At 41.6% G+C, this 23,559-nt stretch overlaps 1 protein-coding gene across 1 annotated transcript; it reads right to left on the bottom strand.

Annotated features, from left to right (window-relative positions):
* Positions 1-9,886: 9,886 nt before the first annotated feature.
* Positions 9,887-15,805, bottom strand: ptrh1 (peptidyl-tRNA hydrolase 1 homolog). Its single transcript, XM_034230257.1, has 5 exons — positions 15,105-15,805; positions 13,064-13,283; positions 12,459-12,558; positions 11,795-11,840; positions 9,887-11,156 (listed from the first exon to the last, which is right to left on the bottom strand). Exons 1-5 carry the CDS (start codon positions 15,297-15,299, stop codon positions 10,911-10,913), a joined length of 807 nt encoding a protein of 268 aa, XP_034086148.1. The 5' UTR covers positions 15,300-15,805; the 3' UTR covers positions 9,887-10,910.
* Between the last annotated feature and the right edge of the window lie 7,754 nt (positions 15,806-23,559).

Raw genomic sequence — 23,559 nt, 5'->3', positions numbered from 1 at the left:
TGATATATAACGCAGTGCAGCATGGTAGAGTGGGTCAAGTTTGGCCAAAACAGTGGGACAGGCAAATCTATAAATGGTATCACCGTAGTCCAGCTGGGACAGGAATAAGCGAGAGACCAACCTTTTACGGGGTGAAGTTGAAAAACAACATTTAAGTCTGTAAAGGAAGCCAAGAGTGCATTTCAATTTCTTTGACAGAACTTCAATATGGTGTTTGAAGTTCAGATTACTGTCCAACCAAAAGCCAAGATATTTGTAGGTATCGACAAACTCAACAGAGACGCCATCAAGGGTGTCAATGGAGAGGCAAGAGGACGCTGACTTGGGAGCAAAAAGAATTGCTTTGGTTTTCTTACTGTTCAAAAGCAGTTTGGAATCAAGAAGTGCATGCTGCAGCGTGATACAATCAGATTTTAAATTGGAAACGGCCATATCCAGAGAAGGAGCACATGAGTATACAATAGTGTCATCAGCATACATATGATAGGTAGAAAATTGCATCTGATTACAAATATTGTTTACATATAATAAAAAGAGCAAAGACCCCAAAATAGAGCCCTGTGGAACTCCCTTCTCCAAGGTGACTGGCTCAGAGACAGTACCACCCAGCCTGACACATTGAGTACGGTCGGTTAGATAACTCTGAAACCAGCAAATGGAATTATGACCGAAACGAGACATCAACATAACATTAGACATAATATGGTGATCTAGTGTCAAATGCTTTGGCTAGGTCAATAAACAATGCAACACAAAGAGATGTTGTATCCAAAGCAGCCTTAATATCGTCTAAGACTTTCAGACTGGCAGTCACAGTACTGTGCTTTGATCTGAATCTGAGTAGAAGCTAGGGACTCAAGAATCTTTGATAACACAGAAAGATTTGAGATAGGACGATAGTTATTCAACTCCGTGGGATCACCAGCTTTCAAGAGGGGCGATACCAGAGCTTGCTTCCACACAGCTGGCAGTGTGTGAGTGGACAGGAAGAGATTAAAAATATCAGTTACTGGTTGTGCTATAATCTGAGCTGCAATTTTTAAAAAGAACGGGTCGAGGCCGTCAGGCCCGGCACTTTTTAGGATCAATTGAGTGCAAACCCTGTAAGACTTCAGAGACCGAGAAATAAGCTAAATCAAAAACAGGGGAGTTCATCTCTTGACTAGGGCTGTGAGTACGACCATTTAGAGAGTCATGACTTTGCTCATCAAAAATGTGACCAGCCTTTTTGAAGTGAGCATTGAAAGCATTAGACATACCATCTGAATCTGAAATAAAAGAATCACTGACCTTCAGTTTTTGTGGGAAACTAGAAACCTTCTTGTTCTGAAGTGATTTAATTGTTTTCCAACATTTAGAATGGTCATTAAAACAATCAGTGGTTAAGCTCAGATAGTAATCAGCTTTAGCTTTTTTAATAAGGGCTGAACATTTATTTCTGAGGACACGAAAAAGAAGCCAGTCATCACTAGTGTTAGACTTTCTAGCTAAGGACTATTGCTTATTTCGATCATGAATTAGATCAGATAATTCTCTAGTAAACCATGGAGTGTCTATTAATAATCGATAAAAAGTGATCAATAAAAAAATTGGACGGCAACATCGACAGATGGAATTAACGCTATGAAGTGCCATTTAACCTCCGTCAGATCGTGTAGGAAAGCCTGCTCAGAGAAGTGTTTGAAGCAGCGCCTGAGCATGATAAGGCCCTTGGCTTTGGGCAATTTATGGCGCATTTCCACTGCAGCGGGTAGCCCCGTTTAAGCGTCCTTAAGCGTCCTTAATCGTCCTCAAGCGGCCAGGCCAGTTTTTGGTGGCCTTTCCATATAGCGTAGTACCGGCTAGCGGGTACTTTTTCCCTCTTTTTCCGGCCCCATAAAATCGTGGTTCTATCAGGCCAGGGCAAGGGCTGAACTAGTGACGTCAACACTCTCGACTGCTGATTGGTCAGAGAGAATCGTCACAAGATCGCGCGCGAGATCATCCCTAGCGTCGCATATATATCTAGAAGCAAGCTTGCAGCATTTTTATACACAGCATTTTTTTAAACGGAGGAGCTACAAAAATGGCAACGTAAAAGAAAAGCACACCGTGGTCGACCGAGGACGTTCCTACATCTCATTGGGGATGATAAAATCCAGCGGGAGCTCGACGGAACAACTTGAAATGTGAAGCCGATCGCCCCGCCTACACTGCGTTGCTACCCCAGGTCCTAAACTGTAATGGAAATGCGCCACGGCCTCGGACGGCCAGCGAGGCAGCCGGAGGCCTGAGCGAGGACGCTTAGGGACGCTTAAACGGGGCTATCCCGTTGCAGTGGAAATGCGCCATATGTGCTCCTAACGCAAGCAATAGTGCAATGGTCACTGATATCATTAGGAAAAACACCAACAGACACGTACTTATGAGCTGCATTTGTTAGAATGACATATATAAGGGTATCGTTATTGGGTTTGGCAGGGTTTATTCTAGTGGGACTATCACTAAGCTGAGTTAAGTTCAAAGAATCACAAATCACTCAACCAGTCCCAATTTAAATCACCCAATAATATGATTTCAGAAGAAAACATAGACAACAATTCAGTAAGGCTAGTAGTTGCATCCATGATGGCCGATGGAGGCCTATAACAGCCAATAACAGTGAGAGGAGCATTTGCTATAGTTATTTGGACTGCTAGCAACTCAAATTGCCTTGGAATTGAAATTGAGTGAAGGACTGAGCACTGTAGTTTCTCAGCAGTGTATATTGCAACACCACCAGCTCTGCCCTTACGATCTGTTCTGAATACATTATATCCATCAATGTGAATAACAGTGTCAGTGACAGACGGTTTTAACCAGGTTTCAGAAACTACAACAATATCAGGCTTAGCAACTAAAAACCAGGTCTTGAAAACATCTAATTTGGGCACTAGGCTTCTAGCATTAACATGCAGAAAACCCAATCCTTGCCTATAGCTAAACTCATTCGGAGTTGGCAAATGATGCAAGGAAGCAGAGAAACACCCAGGACCAGGGTTAATGTTAACGTTACCAGAGAGTAATAGCAGTAACAATATTAACAGTCTGGAAGATGATTTTTTCACATGGGCTCTGGACGCGTCGCTCCTCAGGGGGGCGGGGCTGCTCCGATCCTTCGATATTAGCGAGTCCAGAGTAAAAACGGCATACGGGGAGAGCGCATTTCGTGCCATGAAACGTCAGCGATGGAGAGGTTCCACCATCCGAATGTCCGAAGTGAACAGAGATATTGCTGGGAGGCAATCCGTCAGTTTTGCCGACATGCGGGCTGACAATTAATCCCAGGAAAAAAGCGAACACAAGGGTAGCTTTAGGCAACATTGTGCCTTAACACAGACAGAAACAAATCAACGTGCTGCCATCTTGGAACACACACGTGGGTGCAATCAGCACTAAGAAGCTAATATTTGGAAATCATAACCCGCCGATTGACAAATGGCACAGGTTCTGACAATATTGATGATAATTATTCAAGTATTTCCTCCGGGTCTTAAAAAACAATGTCAAGGGGGCCTCACCTGCATTGTTTCTAAAAGCCAGCAACAGGCAACTCCACTGGTTGCTAAAATAACTCCAGCTGTATAGAAGTCTATGAGAAAATGATCAAATTCTCACTTGATTTATTACCTCAGTAAAGATTTAACTGACAAGTTTATGGTACTAAATTGCTAGTTTCAGATTTGCTTTAACCTGTTAAGCCCTGAGCCTGTTTTTCAGGTTTCAGGCTCGAAAATGACATGCCCAGAACATCTTCACTTCTAAAAGGGGTGAATTAATAATCTTTTTTCTCAAAGCAATGATACACCTGTGAGTTGGATGTAGAAAAGTCAGAATCAATATAGATGTTATTATTTTAAAGTAAAATTCAGATTGAACATCAAAAAATGTAAATTATAGTTTCCGTCCAAAAGAAAAACATTACTTATAGTGAAAACCACCCTTGAATGATGGGATAGTAGACTAAAAGCTTTAGGAATCCAAACTATAACATATAATAAGTACCCTGTATCAAGATTGATGCAAAACAAGTTAAATGTAACCTTTTTAGAGAGGTTTAGCACACCTCTGGGGTCATTTGGTGTATTTGGGTGTATTTGCCGTTTCTCTGGAACCCATTGCTCGATTTTGGTGATTGACACCTCTTTTTAACCGTTAGCCAATAGAATCAAGTGGAAGTTCCTCCATCCATCTAAACATTACCATTGAGGATTGAGAGTGATGCGCACGCAGTTTGCCCAAAACCTGAAGCTCCGTCACACTCTATATGAAAAATACGCTTTTTTCCATAAATATGATGATGGATATCAGTAATCATTTCAAAGTGACACAGAGACATTGGATTAACCTTCAGCAGCGTTTTTATGCGTTTTAATGCCATTGAACGCACTTTGATCAGCAAACAGTAAAGGTAAGACGTATTTGCCGTTTTGGCTATACGTAAAGCTAAGTTGTGTGTTGTCTGGTTTCGCCTTCGCTGCCGCTCTTAGCTTTCATATGATATGCAAACAACTTCACGGCGTATACTGCCACCCGAAGTCCCCGGCCGGAAGTCCCCGGAGTTGGGGACTGGCTTCCGAGTAAATCGCCAGAACGCCGACATCTCCTCATCTCCACCGCTCCCACGTTTTATTTTTGTGTTGCCATAAATTCGTCTCTCTCCGTTGGTGCGCTGGGCTAATGCTAATGCTAATAATGTTAATGCGAGAACATAAAATGGCGGCTTCACAAAACTTTTGGGGAGTTTTACGGGGCGTGGTTTGCAATCCGCCCAGCCAATCAGAAATGGGAACCTTTTTCTCCCATGAAAGTACCTGCTCTCTAGCAGGGACTGAAAAGGGGGTGGAAAGGTTCTCATGAACTAAGTTCTAGTTCCGGATTTTTTTGGTGTGAACGCACATTTTCGGAACTATATCGGAACTATACTGGGAAAAGTACTCCGGTGTGAAAGCGCCTATTATTTCTACTGTGAGTTATGTGGTAAGTGCGTTAGCACTTTTTCGCTTAGTGCTCATTTAGAGGCTCTGCGTTAGACTTGTGTTTTGTTTTTCGGTAAAAATGGTTCATATCGTCAGGTAGCTGAGTTTCTTCCCGTTAAGTGGGTATGACACATTCATAGTTTGTTAAATGTTAAGAAGCCCTCAGACGCTGTTTCTTGCAAGATGTGCGGGAGCCCCCGCCCCTTTAAAAGGTTAATACAGCATGATAAGTTTGTAATGTAGGTTCCAATTTAGAGTGAAATAGAAAGTAAAGCAGGGTATGCTTTAGGGCGGGATTACCTTACGATTGACGGGTCCCTACCATGGTGTATCACTACTTTGGGAGCCCCATTCATTAACTTTCACAATGTGTTGCCAGTTTATGAAAGTATATATGTAACATTTCGGTCATGGGAAAATTAGTTTTTCCTTTTTGCCAATCTGTACCCTCTTGGGTCACTGCTGGTTAGGGTTGGGGTTAGGGTTGGGGTTAGGGTTGGGGTTAGGGTTGGTGACGGCCTTAATGCCAGACTCAAGAAAAAGTAGTCCACAAACCTTTGGGAGACCTCCTGGTGACTATACAGTCTATGAAATTATGAACAAAAACCAAATAAATATTACAGATGAGAATGTTATCTGTAATATTTTGTCGGTATTTGTCAGTATTGCAACTTCACATGACTTCATTTCACTGCTCATGAACAAATACAGAGATTTGTTTGAAGGTAATCAAAATAAGCCTCAGATTTGGTAACTTTCAAAATCGCACTTACGTTTGGCCAGCAGCCAGCTGTTAAGAGCCACAAACGTTTTTTTTCCAATTATATTTCAATGATATATATAAATATATATGGTTGAATCATCATTATGTGTGGTTTGCTTTCAGCATACAGAATCCTTATGTAAGTGGTTAAATGACATAAACAAAACAAGACTCCCTTTGACTTCCAGTTCTGCCGTGGAAAATTATTCTTGTACAGATACTGAATACTTGTGATTTGGGGTCTAGAACTGCAAGCAACCCATTGGACGAAAAATATTTGGCATTGAACAATTCTGCAAAACAATGTTCCTTCAACAATAGCTGTGCAATACTCATTCTTAAAGATGCAGCGAAATGTTACAACCAAAATATATTAATCTTCATTTATCTCAATATTGTTGTCAGTATTGGACTGTAGATCAGCTTCTCACCATGAAATAAATTCTTAGGTCTGGGTTTCACTTCACTTCAAAGCTTTATACCCTCAAATGAACAATGAATAGGAACAAAAACTCAATATGATTGCGTTTTATTGGCTTCTAAAGAAAACCTATCTTGGATCCCAGGGTGATAATAATAATGTGAATATCCTTTTTTATTGTTGCACCCCGCTCTGTACAAAAACATCAGCGTAAAGGCAAATGTAAACAGTCAGTCAAGGGGTTAAAGGACAAATTACACAGCAGGCTTTGCCTTTAAGGTTATAGTGGACCCTTGCTTTCCCTCTCATCAGACATGTCAGTGGATTCCTCTGCTCTGCTGTGTACAGTGAGTTACCATTTCCGTTGCTGGGAACATCTTTGCACGTTGGATGCTCATTTGCCTCTTAAAGGGCCCCGCTGCTGCCTTTTCATGGCACTGTAAGAATAATTTAGTGCGGGAGATCACTGGAGATTAGAGCTATGAAAGGGGAGAAGGACGCGTTATTAATGCATGCTCATCAGAGAGACGATAGAGAAAAGGATCCCCAACGGGCCTGGATTCATTGTAACACACAGCTCTGCCATGGGAAACCATCACGGCTTCAGAGTGTACTATAAAAAGAAATTGTATTGATGCTGAAAGATACTAAAGATCCCTACTGGAACATTACAGTACTACAGCAAGAGATAAAATACATTAAGGTCACTAAAGACTATTCAGTCCCTGGAGAAATATTATTGGGTAATACATAGGGCATAGGTTATTATCATGAGGGTAACCTACATTGATGGGGATAAAATAAGCACAGTAAGCACAATATAGCTTTATATATATATATATATGTATACCTGTATAATGACAATAAAGGATTCTATTCTATTATATATATCTATATCGCATTATAATGCTGCAGAAATAAGAAAACAGCCCTATTTCTACTGTATGTACTTGGAAATGATGACAGTCATAAGACAATAGATTCTCTACAGGAACAGGCCAATAATAATGTAAAAAAGATTGTATACACATCGCAATATACTTATAAAGACCACTACGAGTGTGAGGTCCTGGGGATATTACTCTCTGCTCCACTTCCATGGGGCCCCTACTGGTGCCTGCAACTCAGCTGGAGACTGCTGATGTCCACACTTCAAACTCCTCACACCAAGAATAAGAGTCACTCTTGTTGTCCTTTATGTTGACACTTCTGAAGCCACATGCCTCTGCAGCAGGTTGGGGGTGCTACAGGTTGCCAAGGTAATAGGGTCGGTATGTAGTCAGGATGCCACTTTCCGTATGGAACCAGAACAACTGTGTCTTTTAGAGTGGCCATTCATCGAGAATGAGTTTTCTTGTTGATACATCACCAGGGACAACATGTTTGCATCTTTACATCTGTTTAATAATGTTTACCATCTTAGTGTATGATATTAGCATGCAAACAATTTGTAATTAACATTTAACACAATTAAGTATAGCTGAGGCTGGTGCAGGTCCTGGATCATGAACAGATGTAACCAACTAAGATATTTGAACCTGATGGTGGCGCTAGTTGGTAGTTTAGGTGTCAAATTCTTCCTCTTTGTATGATCTACCAATTTGTACCAAAGTTAAAGCCAATACATAATAGTTGCTGAGATATCTGAAAGTAAAATACTAATAATCAGTCAATCTGATGGCAGCGGTGGCCCAACCATATCCATGCAACATTTGCTACCAATCCAACAAGTACATTTACAAATATTTGATTGAATAGAGTCGTGCAGTAATGAGCCTAAAATCCGGATAATATTTAGAATTTCACCACTTCCGGTTCCAACACCTTGAAGTCAACGTTTTCTTGAAGGTGTTTGTGGTAAGAAGTCTGAAATAATATGTGTTTAATAGTATGTGGTTAACTGAAGCTGAAGACTTTTGTTCTACGACATAACATACAACAGCAAAAACTGCACAAGTCCGCCGTTAGCTTAGTGGGGGTGATGAGAAGCCATTGACCGTGATGTAGTTATTTTATATCGCAGCGTTAGCTTTTTACTTCTGGTGATTGCATTTCTGGCGATTGAATGGGGCATCCCATTACTTTTTATCGAAGGACCCCTTGCGATGCTAACTTTTTGGCTCACTGCACCACTCTATAGGTGACACCTTTTTGGAAAATGCAATATAATATATCTGCTGGGGAACACCAAGACGAGTCAACACATCAAAGACAAATTCAATGGCAATCCTTCAAAAGGTTGTTGAGATATTTAAATAAAAACACAAATGTCAACACTGGTGCGAAAGGAAAGGTCCTCAAAGGATCAGACTGCATCAAAATTCATGGCAATCCATTCAATAGTTGTCAAGGTATTTCAGTCAGGACAACATTTTCTATTCTGTGTAGTTCTTAAACTGGAGGATCAGAAGCAAATCGATGGCAATCCTACAAATAGTTGTTGAGATATTTCAATTAAATTAAAAAGTCAACAGTGAGATAGTAAGAGTCCTCAAAGGATCAGACTGCACCAAAGTTCATGGCAATCCATCCAATAGTTGTGGAGGTATTTCAGTCAGGACCCAAGTGTTGGACTGACCAACCTTCATCTCCATCCTTTGAGCTGCAAGCATGGCTAAAATGTACGATTTCAACTTAAAAAGATGGTAAATGAGAATATGTTCTATTCTATGTAGTTCTACTTAATTACCTTCATCAGTTTAAAGCTGGCCTGCATGTTTCTGAAAGGTTAGCACATCTGTGGGAAGACCCCCCACCGGGCCACTGTTAGCCCTGCTACGCCTGACTGTAGAGCATGGGGGAAGGTTGGGGGTCCCATTCCTGAATACGTTTAGGGTCTCTTCTAAAGACCCAGGTGTCCAGCCCCACTGCTGACCTTTGGCCCTTTCAGGAGAAACGTTATTGAAGGCACTGGTGAAGCCTCCTAAAGCTGACCAGCGAGGAGGGGCTGGGAAAGTGGCCTGATGGAGGCGGAGGGTGGCTCAACGGGGTCACAGCAAAGAAAGACGGGGGGGTTTTAGGAGGGTGAGGGGTGTTCAGTGTGTGTGTGTGGAAGAAGTTTCCTTTGAGCCCCCCCCCCTTCTCCTCATGTCCACAAGTGTGTCCCTGCAGCTATTGTGACTCTGAGCTACAGCAGGACAGAAGGCCTCAAACAAACCGGCTCTAAACAATGTTTGGCCCCTTTTGTTTCTCGCCTGCCTTTCTTCTTTAGCCCTCCATCGCAATCTACTGGCCCCCTTTGTATTGATTTCCCTCATTCAGCAGCTCGTCGGCCTCTTTCCGCTGTTTTATATGCTCTTTTCTGGCTTTTTTTGTCCGCCACCTCCCCCCACCGAAAGCCTCCCTCCTCCGACATTCTCTACAGTGTGAGAACGCAGTGCGCCTCTTGACTGGATGCAACTCATTAAAGGCATCTAATTGATGAAGAGTGTAATTAGTGTGACAATTGCAAAGAGGAAATCAATATGTTTTAGCCCAAAGAGCCACATCAGGGAGGACAAGATGGAAGAGAGCAGCATGAGAGGAGAAGCGTATGTTCGGCTGACAGCATGAGGAGGCTCGCTGACACTTTCACATGCAAAAGAGGAGAACAAGAGCTTTTTGTTTTCTTCCAGTGCAATTCTTGACTTTCGATTTCAAAGACCACTTGGTAGTCTATTAACTTAAATACCATCACACATGAGAAATACACAAATGAGACCATGCTTACCGTATGCTTAAATTCTTTATCTTTTACGTCAGCTACAATAAGATATTTCCAGTGCCCACACTACAGAGGAGCATACAGACATGTGTGTTTCTAGGTCATGGCTTGAGTCCTGACAAGTGAAATATAATATGCAAAAATATGAGGTTCTGAAAGAAAACAGCAAAAAAGTCCATCTTCGGTCAGTATCAGGATTCCTCTAGTAGAGAATTAACTCTGCAAAGATCCATTTCCCATCAATACGTCTGTTTTTTACGTCTGTTAGTTTCCTGCTAGATCCATCAGCTGATAGCAGTTTATCAAAAATGCATCAGTAATTAATTTTCCTTTAGTGCCAGATTATTTTCTGCATTTATATACCTTTAAATCCACCTTGCAGATAACCATTTATGACTACATTTTATTTTGTTGTTATTAATATGAAAGTGATTTCCAAAATAATAGTAGCCTAAACACTTGAAATGTCACATGTATCTCCAAAAGTAAAATGTATTACTTTAAGGACAATACATGTATATAAATCTTACTTTTTTAAATCTGTATTAGCTTTAGAATAGACAGTGCAGGCAACAATGGTATGAATGTTCCCGATACATGTTTTATGCCAGTCAAGTTTAATATTTAAAAATGTAACGATATAGATCATATTTTCCTGACTCCACATCAAAAACATAAGCTCTGCTTTTTTTTAGCTATCAATGTCAATCAATAATCACACCAAGATAAGGAAAAACACAACCTCCTTATCCATAGTAACCAATACTTTTGATATTCTTTTTCGCTCATTTTCCAAAATGTGATAAAGTAAATTATAATCTTTAAATAAAACCACACATAATCAGTTGCAGCTCTGCTTTAAGGAGGCTGTGGCATCCACCCACACACTCCTGTTACCAAGAAGATGGATCAAGTGTATTGTTTTGAGCAGTTATCATGCTCGGTAGAAATGTGTCTCCTTTGGCTCATTTATCTCAGGACAGAGAATAAATACATTCACAGTAAAGATCCTCTCTCTGTCAGGGTTCATGTTTTTGAGTTAGGTTCAGCTGTGAGCGGCAGGGGAGTCTTCTGTGCTGCTTGTCTGCCCCCTGCTGGGGAGGAGGGGGACGGGGAGCCCTGTTGGGAGAGTTGGGAGAGGAGGATGTCCACGCTTTGGACCAGAACAGAGTTCAGAACCTTCTTCTCCTCGGTTGAGAATCGGCCCAGGACGTGGCGCTCCACCGTTTGCCCCTCCGGTCGGCCGATCCCCACCCGAAGTCTAGGCATCACCTGTGGGAGAGACAAGAGGATGAGACCACTAACACACTCACACGATCAAGCTCCGGTCTATTGTTTTGAGCTTGATTTCATTTAATTTTAAGAGACCAGTGTATTTTTTGATACATTTTCAACATTTTTTACAGTAAAAGTTTCAGCAAAAAGCACACGTAAAGTTCCTTCAGATTAAATTGGTAATCCAGAGCGAGTTTCTTTACGCTTTTATATATATTTTTATATTTTACTGTACACATAACCAGTATACATTAGGATATTATTATACTAACTTTATTGAGCATCATTGGCAAAGATTGCCTTCTAGATAAACTAAGTTGTATCTAATGAAATTGTTCCTTTGTCTTAATGTCTTGTCTTTCTGTAACTTTGTCGTATTGCTGTTGTGTTTTAAAAACAGAGAAAAGCCTATTGAGCATGAGACTTAATGAGATTATCTGCATGACTGCTATGGAAATATGTCTGAGCTGTTACCATGAGTTCAACCAGCAGGTTTACATTTATAAAAGTAATCAAACATAGAAATACAAAGAAATACTATAATATCCAAGAATAAAACTAAATCCAAATAAGAGGAGCAGGTTGTCCCTAATAAATACAAATAATCATGCGAACATTTGTGCAGTGACACTTACATCTGTATGAAGACAATCTACACAGGAGCGCACTCCATTATGACCTCTGTGAACAAGAAGATTTGGGGTCAAAGTTAATTTTGCATTTTCACTGTAATTTGAACACAGGTCATCAAACTGCCATTTCCACAAAAACATGACAGGGAGCCTCAATATTTTCTATAACACTGATTCAAGTGCATCTGTGACAAAAATGTCACTGTAGCAGAAAAATCATGTTGTTTTTAGTTTTAGTTTATTTCATAGTACAAAGAACAATCGTTTCACCTATTCTCATGCCCTGTGGCTTTTCCAGATAACAACCCATTTGCCCTCTCTAGTGATCCAATCCCACCTCCACCTGTCTCCAATAAACACCTAATTACCCTATGCCCAAATCACTGGGTGCCCAAAGCTGCATTTCAAATAAAAGCAAGAAAATAAATGTTTGATTATGAAATAATACAAAATCAATGAATAGCTCCAACAATCACAGTATTATAAGAAATGGATCTGTGTCATTATGTCTTGCAGCAGCAGTGAGGTTGGATTCTTGCATAGTGGTCGAACAGGTATTTTTAGCATGACACATTAAAGGTTATCATTTTCCAGACCTTCAGATTGCAAAAGGTAGAACTATTAAAGACAACCTGAGATCTCGAGAAGGTTACGAATGAAAACCAACCTGGCACTTCCTCCATGTTTTATTGCGATTTTCCCCAGAGGTTTGTCCAGTTCATCGTGGACCAGCAGGATGTGTTCAGGCTTGATGCCATATTTAGCAGCTACAGAGGATGACAAAAAGACACTTTATATCATCCATATTGAATATTCAAGAACATGTAACCAGGAATCTTTCCCTTAATGACAACCATATCATTTTATATAAGAATAATTCAGGAAGTTACATTTGTACAAAAAAAGAAAGAAAGAAAACCCTGACTGTTGCATAAATGAAAGCAGTAGACTTTTAGTAGACTAAGTGCCTTTTATTAGATCAGCAACTTTAGAAATATTTTTCAAAAGCTGACATAACGTAGCAGAGAATAAGCCCTTCAGCTTATTGACTAATGTACTGTCATCATTTTTGCTTTTTTCAAATCTAGGATCTTTGTAAAAGGTCAATTAGTTCCACACACACACATACACACACACACACACACACACACACACACACACACACACACACACACACACACACACACACACACACACACACACACACACACACACACACACACACACACACACACACACACACACACACACACACAGAGATGGTGACCTCACCTGCTTTGGCCACTGACACTCCGTTGATGTTCATCAGCAGCCGGGGCCGCAGCAGCACTACGTGTGTTTGTGCGACCTCTGACAGGATGACCTCACCGGACACGTGCTTGTCGCCACGCCAACGGTCAGCCACGCCGAGCCGGGCGGCGAGCGCGCCGAGCACCGACATGCCGACGTTGTGTCTGGTACCCTCCATCCCTGTGTTACCCAGCCCCACCACCTGTCACACACACACACACACACACACACACACACACACACACACACACACACACACACACACACACACACACACACACACACACACACACACACACACACACACACACACACACACACACACACACACACACACGTATAAACAAACACATCATTGCGTACCTTATCTTTGATTTTTTTTACTAGAATATGATTTTTTTTCTTCTAAATAGATATTAAATAAAATGGCTGGGGATTTTTTTAAATATATTTATAGATGGAACAAATTACTGGATAATTTAAATGTTTGTACACATGAGCAACATTCCGATATTGTAATTTTCTTGTTCATTTATTTCATTTTTTTCCTCATGGTTGTCCCATAAGTTTGTAAATAGGTTTATATTTTCCTTTACTGTCTTTTTTAAACTCACACATGATTTATGTGTATTAAAGTAAGTGCATAAGAATGGTATTATATAAATAAATGTACCAGCAGATTTAATTTAAAGTCGAAAACTAACAATGAATTTCTTCTACTAACAAGTACTGTGCGTTTACAAAGCCTTTGTTAACAGCGTTGAATCAGATGATTGAGAAAGATCCAATGAAAGGGTTAAACCCCCTAAAGGAGAATGGTAAATGTACTGTTTTCCTGAGAGAAAGCCAGCTGAGAGGGCTGACATAAACACACAGCCACTGCCTTGTACTGATGGTACTGTTCCATTGGCAGCAGCAGCAGTTTTTTTTAACAGTTACAATATAGACTACATTGTATTAGACTCTATGGGCAGCTGACACACTGCACACATTGTGTTCTGTCTCAACACACTAAGTTCTTATTTTCTTTTAGCCGAACAGTACTCAGTACAGTAAAGAGAATGTACAATAAAGAGTTTTCTTTTATTGAAACATGAATTACTCATGATCGTCCTTATCATGGTACAATAAGAATTCAACTTATATATCACAGTATAGTTACAATGCCTGTTTTGTGTCTTTCAGTCTCCATCAAAGCCATTTTTGTGGCTAAGTTCCTTGGACAAACTATGACTAGTCTCTGACAAAACAGGTGGTACTCAGATCTTGTACTTAGGTAAAAGTAGAAGTACATGTAGCAGAGAGAAGGAATACTTTGTTATAAATGATATGATTTCATTGTTATTATTGATGCATGAAAGTGTTCTCAAAGCTGGTAAAGGTGCAGCTAGTTTGAATGACTTTGTATACTGCAGGGTAGCTTGGGAATTGATTCCAGGTTTAACAAAAGTTGTATTTAAGTGTTAATTATATTTCACATCATTATTCCAAATCTGAAAAGTAACTAAAGGAAAAAAATTTATGTAGTGGAGTAAAGTACACGATCTACCTCTAAATTTTAGTAGAGTATAGTATAAAGTAGCAAAAATATTGAAATACTCAAGTAAAGTAGCTACAAGTCCCCTTGTGAGTTCAGTACAGAGTAAATGTAGGCTACTTTACAGTCACCAAACTCCATTCTAAAATCTATCAATTAAAGATAGCTTGCATTAGTAACAACAACATGGCTGAAGCTGTCACGTTTCTGTATTAGATATTTACCAAGAATGTAGCAATTTAATATCGAATAATAAAGTGGCCTGGGTTGATCCAGAACATGTATTTAAACGTGAAATATGGGATGGATATGGCAACGTTGTCCCAACAGTGCTTAATTCCCTGATTCCCTGAATGGTTTTTGGTGGGATTTATGAAGTCCAGTAATCCAGTTTGACAGGTTGAATGGTTTAGAAAATCTATGGTAGACAAAGTCTGCTTTTCTTATAGTAGACAGTATGCAACATATTTGAGGTTAAACACTTACCAGCCTCCGTTGGCCTTGTGTGTGTATTTCTGCTTCAATGCCCATGGCCGGTTTCAACGGCCCACACAACAAAACGCGATGAATGACTCTTGTTAAAAGTCGACGCATTGTGACAAAGTTCAACAGCTTCTTACAAAAGAGTGAAAAATACCGACACAATGTACCAAAAACGGTGACTTTTTTCAATCGGCTCATAAAGACAAACGGTCAGTCAAATTGCATTCGTTTTTATAAAGTAATGAGCCAAAAATTCCCATTAGAATACCCTGTAGGCTATGTTTATTGATTAATAAGATGTATTTCTCAATGGGATTCAATATATCTGAAATGTATTTTTACTTTTTATTTATTTGTCTTTAATGTATTAGATAAGCTTAATCATTAAACCTTTCGGAGAAAAGTTATTACATCGTATTTATCTCACAACTGTGTGATTTTTAACATGTATTGTTAGCGTTAGCTTGCTAAGGCTAGCTTACAGTAATTGTTAGCTCGAGACAGCTTTACCTCAACAGGCACACTTAAGAGCCACACACTGCGGTTGAACAAGTAAAGCAAACGCACGGTTTAGGCTAATCACACATTGAGAACTAATTCAATTTTAAGATATTCTCTAGTCTCATTTGAGGTTACAACATTTAACACTAACAGCACGACATGCAATGCCTCTCCTCCAAAACAAGTCAAAGAGCTCCACAAAGACAACATGAGAGAACAGGCTGTTCATTCTCTGTTGGGCTACAGCACCATCTAGCATGGTGACTGAGAATTACAATGGGCCTATATTTCAATCAACAAAAGCAATAATGTACATTTTATCAGCGGGAGAGTTACTTTAAAAATGTAATCCGTTACAATTAGCCTACTAGTTACTTCTAAGTATCTAAATATCAAGATATACAATTCCTTTTGGATTATCTCAATATCAAATGCAATGCATTTAAAACTATAAGAGAAAATAAATAACAATAGCATGTTTTTACTTAAGTGTATTATGTAAGACCACATAACAGTGAGACTTTAGAATATTGTATTAAGAATATTGTGTGAGTACACTAACAATGAAACACATGAGCATACTACAGTTTCAAAAAGCAGAAACAAAATCTGAGCTGACAGTAAATGCTCCGTTTTAATTTAATACACACAGTTGGGCACACACTTTGTAATGAACATTTAGTTCTACTGAATTAAGTAAGGAAAAATGTACCAAAGAGAGATAAAAACCATTTCAAACCGGAGAGACGTGATGTAAGAATTACATATTTATTGTTTACACGTCATATGAATGAAATGATTGCCACGATAATACAACAGGAGAATGTAATGGTGTTTGGCGATTAGGCCCCGGTTTGCAGGATAATCATTCAGGAGGGAAATAACCGCTCCGATGAAATCCCCGGGGTCTAGACACTGGTGGTGGTGATGAGTAGGTGAGACCGGTCTGAAGGAGGAAGGTTTAGCTTTGTCCTGAAGGAGACGGGAGGCGAGAGGGGTGGAGGCGGGTTGCGTGTGATCATCTGCAATGACAACTGACAGGGAGGAAGAGCAAGCATTTAAGGAATTTAGCAAGTGCAGCGATTGGCTGCTGAGGGGTGACGCCCTCGTATTTAATGAGGGGGGAAGGGAGCCATAGAGTGACGTGTAAGTGACTCGTGTTAGGTCTTCCTTATTGAACTTGCGCTAAAGCTTTCATTTCGTGTGACCAGATTCACACTCACTCACACCATACACTGTCATTGGAGGCAGTCGCAATTTCTACAGGCTCGCACTTACCTGTTAGCATCTGGCATCTGTTAGCATATGTTAGCATCTAGCAGCATCTAGCTCTCCTGCTTACAAACTTTTAGCCATCCCTGCTTATACAAGTAGTAGTTTAGTTGTCTGCGAACTGTGGAGGCCTACTCCCACCTGTCAAGTGCGGCTGTACTGAGGTGTTTTTCCTCCGGAGACGTCGCGAAGAGACGGAGCGGCTCCACCTGTTGCTGCATGCAATCTGCGATTTACGGAGGCCTGCTCGTTGCGAAGAGACGGAGCGGCTCCACCTGTTTGCTGCCTGCGATCTGCGATCTACGGAGGCCTGCTCCCACCTGTAGAATACGGCTGTACTGGAGAGGTTTTTACCCCGGAGTCGTCGCGGAGAGACGGAGTGGATCCACGCTTCGGGCTTGGCCTGCTTCCACCGGGCGTGTGCTGCTGTGCGGAGGAGGATTTTACCACCGCTGGGGCCTGCTTTCCACCTGTCCTGGTTCTGCTGTTGCAGAGGCCTGCTTTCACCCCGGGGATACCACGGAGGGACCGGAGCGCTTCCACGCTGCTGTTTTCGCCTGTCCTTTGCTGCTGTGCTGATTTTGCTCCAGGATCATCGCGGATACTGTGTGCTGGTCTGGGAAAATGGCCCATATCGGGATTCTGCTGTGCCTGTTAACTGTTTTGGACTATGAGAAGATCTCTAGTCATTCTGAGAAGACTACTGGATTCAGGTCTGTTCTGCCACCCGCAGTGGGCATCCCCTGCAAAGGTTCGGATGTGTTGCTCAAACAATTACCGGTTGCCTTGTCACAGTCAATCTGCTCGACAAAATATGTTTGTCTTTTTTATTTTCCTGCGATGATGGTTCTTCAGGACTGCTTCTTAAGCTCTAATCACACTCTCGCAGACTTTTCCGGTGTTTCTAAATTAGATGACAATGTATTTGTGTCGTTTAAGAGGAAAAGATGCCTGGTTTTTTTGTTGTTATTACTGTCAGGAAATGTACAACCTAACCCTGGTCCGCCCAGTAGTAGTCAGATCGCTACTCCTGCTGATTTTAAAGCTAGGTCTGGGTTGGGTTTCATCCACTTGAATGTGCGCAGTCTGTTAGGTAAACTAGATTTTGTCCGTATCTGGGCAAAATCGACTGACGCTGACGTCATTGTTTTATCAGAAACATGGCTAAATAAATCTATTTTGGCCTCTGACATTGCTTTAAATGGTTTTAATGTGTATCGTACCGACCGGCCTAATAAAGGTGGTGGCGTTGCCATTTATGTTAAGAATAAGTTCAGTGTAACCACATTAGTTTCCAAATCGATCAGTAAGCAATTTGAATTTTTAGCCATAAATATAGAAGTGGCAAAGGGTCAACAGGTCATGGTAGTGGGTTGTTACAGACCCCCCTCAGCTGTCAAAGACTCCTTGTCTTCACTAGCAAATCTTTTATCACAACTAGACTACAAGGAAATAGTGCTACTTGGAGATTTTAACTGGGACTGGTTAACTGCGGTGTCAGAGGATTTTAAAAACCTTTGTATCTCTTTGAATGTTACTCAGATTGTTGACAGTCCTACTCGCCAAAATATTAAGTCCCCTAATAAATCCTCCCTAATTGATCTCATTTTAACTAATGTTCCCCATAAATATTCATCTGTGGGAGTATTTGCAAATGATCTGAGTGATCACTGTGTTGTAGCCACAATTAGGGACACTAAGGTCCAAAAGGTTAAACCTCGCATTATCATTAAGAGAGACAAAAAACATTTTGTGGAGCAGGGTTTTGTGCATGATCTGTTTGGTTTTGATTGGGGTAAAATCGATCTGTGTGCTGATGTGGAAACCGCATGGTCTTATTTTTATCTTGGTTTTATGGAGATCATTGATAGACATGCACCCCTGCGTAAATGTAGAGTAAAGGGACGAGACAATCCTTGGTTTTCTGCTGAGCTGTCTAGTCTGCTTCATGAGAGAAACAAGGCCTGGGCAAAGGCTAGGCAATCAGGCTCAGAGGTAGAGTGGCTGCGTTTTAGGCAGCTAAGGAATAGCTTCACTTCAAATGTCAAAAGTGCAAAGTCGAAGTACTATTTGTCAGTTACCACAGTTTACTAAATAATCCTAAGAAATTTTGGAAAGCAATAAAATCGATATCCACCGGTGAGATCCGTAATGAGCTACCTCCGTGCCTTACCACAGCATCTGGCACTATATCGGACAGGGCCACCATGTTAAATTGTTTTAATGAGCATTTTGTGTCCTGCGGTTCTATGTTTGATTCTGTTTCTAACTCTGCTTCTGTGAACACCCCAATCCGTGACTCTGAACAATGTGTTCTGGAAAACCCTTTCAGTTTTACTCCTTTTACTGTCAATGTTGTTCATGAAGCCTTATCTAAGCTAGATCCTAAGAAACCGGCTGGCCCGGACAACGTAGAACCTTTCTTTTTAAAGATAGCTGCAGATTGTATTGCTCTTCCTCTTACTACTCTTTTTAACCTCTCCCTCAGCACAAATGCAATTCCAAAAGTATGGAAGTCAGCTTATGTCTTGCCTTTGCTAAAAGGAGGGGAGGCAACTATTTTAAATAACTATAGGCCAATCTCTAAATTGTCAGTTCTGGCGAAGGTGCTCGAACGCCTAGTGAGTGAACAGGTAAAGGAGTTTTTATGTAAAAATGATATCCTGTCTAAACATCAGTCAGGCTTCAGAAAACAACATAGCACCATCACTGCCACAATGAAAGTGGTGAATGACATTACGAGTATTTTAGACAATAAGCAGAGTTGTGCAGCTCTATTTATTGACCTTTCCAAAGCGTTTGATACCGCCGATCATCGCATCTTAAAGCAGAGGCTACTCAGTATCGGCATATCCAGCCATGCAGTGGGTTGGTTTGTGAACTACCTCTCTGAAAGGAGTGGTTAAACATTGCTAATGGTGTTCCTCAAGGTTCTGTTTTAGGTCCACTTTTATTCTCCATATATATCAACAGTTTAGGTGAAAATGTGAATGAAGCTACTTTACATTTTTATGCTGATGATACCGTGATGTATTGTGCAGGTCCCTCCATTAAGGAGGCTGGTGTTAAATTACAGGCTGTTTTTAACATTATTCTGACTCAGCTTGCTGAACTTAAGCTTATTTTAAATGTTGATAAAACCATGGTAATGCTATTTTCAAAAGCTAAAAAGACACCAGAGCCTGTTTTGGATATTGTTACTATGCAAGGACAAGTACTTGAAGTGGTTACCAGTTATAAATACCTAGGTATCTGGCTTGATGATTGTCTTACTTTTAAACTTCATGTCAATAACCTGCTTAAAAAGCTGAGTGTTAGACTAGGTTTCTTTTTCAGAAACAAGTCCTGTTTCTCTTTTGAAGCCAGGAAAAGGCTAGTCACTAAGACCTTATTACCTGTGCTGGACTATGGTGATTTGATCTATATGAATGCACCTGCCCATTGCCTGAACAAGTTAGATGCCGCCTATCACAGCGCACTGAGATTTGTCACAAATTGTAAAGCACTTACTCATCACTGTACCCTGTATGCCAAGGCAGGTTTGCCATCACTTACTGTAAAGAGGCTCAGTCATTGGTACACGTTTATTTATAAAGCTTTGTTGGGTAAACTCCCATATTATATCTGCTCTCTGATAACACAGAGTTGCAAGCAGCTAATGTCTGAGATCGCATGATGTAGTATTGTTAGATGTGCCAAGAGCAAGGACTGTCTCAGGTAAGACAGCTTTTATGTGCGCAGCGCCACTTGCTTGGAACAATCTTCAGCAAGAATTGAAACTGAGCAATCTCATTCCTCTGCATGTTTTTAAAGCTAGGCTAAATTAAATGCTCGTTGATACTATGGCCACTTGTAAATGTCTATAACTATGTAAATGTATCCTGTAAATATAATGTATAATGTCCTTTATTGTTTTATGTTTGATGTGGAACCTATTTGCTGCAGGTCTCCCTTGAAAAAGAGATCTATGATCTCAATGGGACCAATCTGGTTAAATAAAGGTTTGAAATGAAATGAAATTTCAAACCGGAGAGACATGATGTAAGAATGACCTATTTATTGTTTACACGTCATATGAATGAAATGATTGCCACGATAATACAACACGAGAATGTAATGGTGTTTGGCGATTAGGCCCCGGTTTGCAGGATAATCATTCAGGAGGGAAATAACCGCTCCGATGAAATCCCCAAAACCAGTGAAGTATGAAATACTGAGATGAACTGAGTTGCTTACCTTGTGGGGTGACTGTGGTGATCTGGGAATGAAAGATAATAGATTAACATATGTAAGCGGCATTGGGCCGGAATCACTGCCGGAGCTTACGGGTCATGCTGAGACTCTGACTGCCGAAATCAGTGCCGGTCTTATCTGAAAACGACCTGCGGGTCGCCTGCCTGGCTAGCAGGGCTTGACTACGCCGCCCGAAGGTCGAACGGTTTTGTTTTGTATACGACACCGAAGTGTACGGTGGCCCTCAGCCACGCCTGACTTCACAGGATATATTTTTTTTTCTCTTTTCCTTCTTTACTCTTTTTCTCTTTTTTTATTCTTTGTTTTGTAACTGACACCGAAGTGTACGGTGGCCCGAAGCCACGACACCGAAGTGTACGGTGGCCCGAGTCCACGCCTGACTTCGCAGGATATATATTTTTCTTTTCCTCTTTCTTTATTTCCTTTGTTTTGTAACTGACACCGAAGTGTACGGTGGCCCGAAGCCACAACACCGAAGTGTACGGTGGCCCGAAGCCACGACACCGAAGTGTACGGTAGCCCGAGTCCACGCCTGACTTCGCAGGATATACATTTTACACTGACACATTTGAGCAAGGGCCTGGGATTTGGATACCTGCGTGCAGGAGATGAAGCCCGTTACAGGTAGGTGCAGCGTGAGACGAGACATTGTTCCCTGTGGGCGGGGGCCCACGGACTAGGACAGGAATGCAGTTTGAAATCCGATACCATGATGAGACATGTATACGTGTTATGAACCACCACCAGTTATATGCATAGATACCATAGTTAGGGTCTGAGAGATCTTTGAGAAGCCCGTACGGCGCTGATGTCCGGACGAATGAAGGTTGTGAAGGCGGAGGAGGACCACCGTCCTAGTTGTTGTAGGGATGAGGTAGAGAGACCTTGATTAGCAGCAGAGGTGGCTGCACCTATCCTGAAGGAATGCCCCGGGTATGATATGGGTGATAGGCCGGATTTAATGAGAACTTGCTTGAGGTAGAAATTGACGGGGCCATGACCCTGCGAACCACTCTCCCTGGAAGAAACCCCCAAAACCCATGGATGGGCGGCATCCGTGAAGAACCTCATTGAGTCAGAGGAACGCACGAGGCCATCGTAAAAGAAAGTAACTCCGTTCCAGTGGGCGAGCAGGAGGGACCAGAACCGAAGGTCTGAGCGGCAGCCTTCGTCTAAGAAAACGCTGTCATGGAGGTTGTCGACTGCTGATGCTGCGTCCAGGAGGCGGGAGATGAACGAGCGCCCCTGGGGGATGACGTGCATGGCGAAGTTGAGATGTCCGAGAAGGGAGAGCAACTGTTGTTTTGTGATAACTTGTTGCTCGCAGTATGACTTGGTGATGTCCCGGATGCGCTGCAATTTGTCGGAGGGGAGAGACGCCTTCATGTCTATGGAGTCGAGGATGATGCCTAAGAACTCTAAGCGTGTGTCGGGACCTAACGTTTTCTCTTTGGAGAGAGGGACACCTCACTCCTGAAGCAGTGTTTAAGCTTGGCCAGTGAGATCCCTGAGCTGTCCTGTGGCGGGTCTATGGGGAGGAAGTCGTCCGGTAGGTGAAGGACGGAGGGGATTCTGACGATGTTCAGCAGGATCCAATAGAGCGCTTCCGAGAAGGAATTGAAAATGCGGGGGCTGCTTCGGCACCCGAAGGTCAGGCGAACGGCGAAGATAGAGTTTGGACTCCCACTTAATACCGAACAAGTTCCACTGAGACGGATGAATGGGGATGATTTGAAGGCATCGGTAATGTCCGCTTTGGAGAGCCGAGCTCTGTGCCCTGTGAACTTGATCATCTTTATTGCATTATCCACTGAGGCATGGTGAAGGGAGAACTGATCTGGAGGGATGATGCTATTGACGCTGCAGAATGGGCCGGAGCAGGGAGCGGACAGATCGAAAATCAGCCTTTTATTTACGTGTGGCTATTCCGATGGGATTTGAACGGAACACTGAGAAGGGGGAGGAGCTAAAAGGACCGATTATATATCCTTTGAGAAGTTCTTTGTCGATGAGCTGGGAAACTATGTTGGGTTCTTTAGCGGCTGACTGTAAGTTTCTTGCTACGAAAGTCACTGTGGGAGATGGGAGGACCCCTACCCTGAAGCCTTGGGAGAGCCCTGACGGGAGATAGTCAACAAACACGGAATCTGGGTGAGTAGATAGCGCAGCTGCTAGCTGAGGGATGTTAATGGGAGTGGAGGGGTGATATTCCAGAATGTTTTTAGTTATTTATTTATTTATTTTTTGATGTTTCTGGCGCAGAGCCACTGTGACGGCCCGTCCACACGGTGGCGTGCGTTACAGCTTCCAAACGCTTCTGCCCATTCACTATGAATGGGGTGACGTCACTTTTAGCAGAACTGTATTTTGGGAAGCGACGTGGAGCGTTTGCTGGCGTTGCTCGCTTCAAAAAGTTGAGCAATGTTCAACT

The sequence above is a fragment of the Gymnodraco acuticeps genome, unplaced genomic scaffold (assembly GCF_902827175.1).
Source record: "Gymnodraco acuticeps unplaced genomic scaffold, fGymAcu1.1, whole genome shotgun sequence".
Classification (NCBI taxonomy): domain Eukaryota; kingdom Metazoa; phylum Chordata; class Actinopteri; order Perciformes; family Bathydraconidae; genus Gymnodraco; species Gymnodraco acuticeps.
Note: the sequence above shows the minus strand (reverse complement) of the source record. Positions and strands in the feature narration are given on the sequence as shown.

Coding starts and splice junctions, on each gene's coding strand:
- ptrh1 (XM_034230257.1), bottom strand. CDS start 15,299: ATGAGCCGATTGAAAAAAGTCACCGTTTTTGGTACATTGTGTCGGTAT. Junction 11,841..12,458: donor AAACATGGAGGAAGTGCCAG/GTTGGTTTTCAT, acceptor TCTTGTTCACAG/AGGTCATAATGGAGTGCGCT. Junction 11,157..11,794: donor TAGATTGTCTTCATACAGAT/GTAAGTGTCACT, acceptor TCTCTCCCACAG/GTGATGCCTAGACTTCGGGT.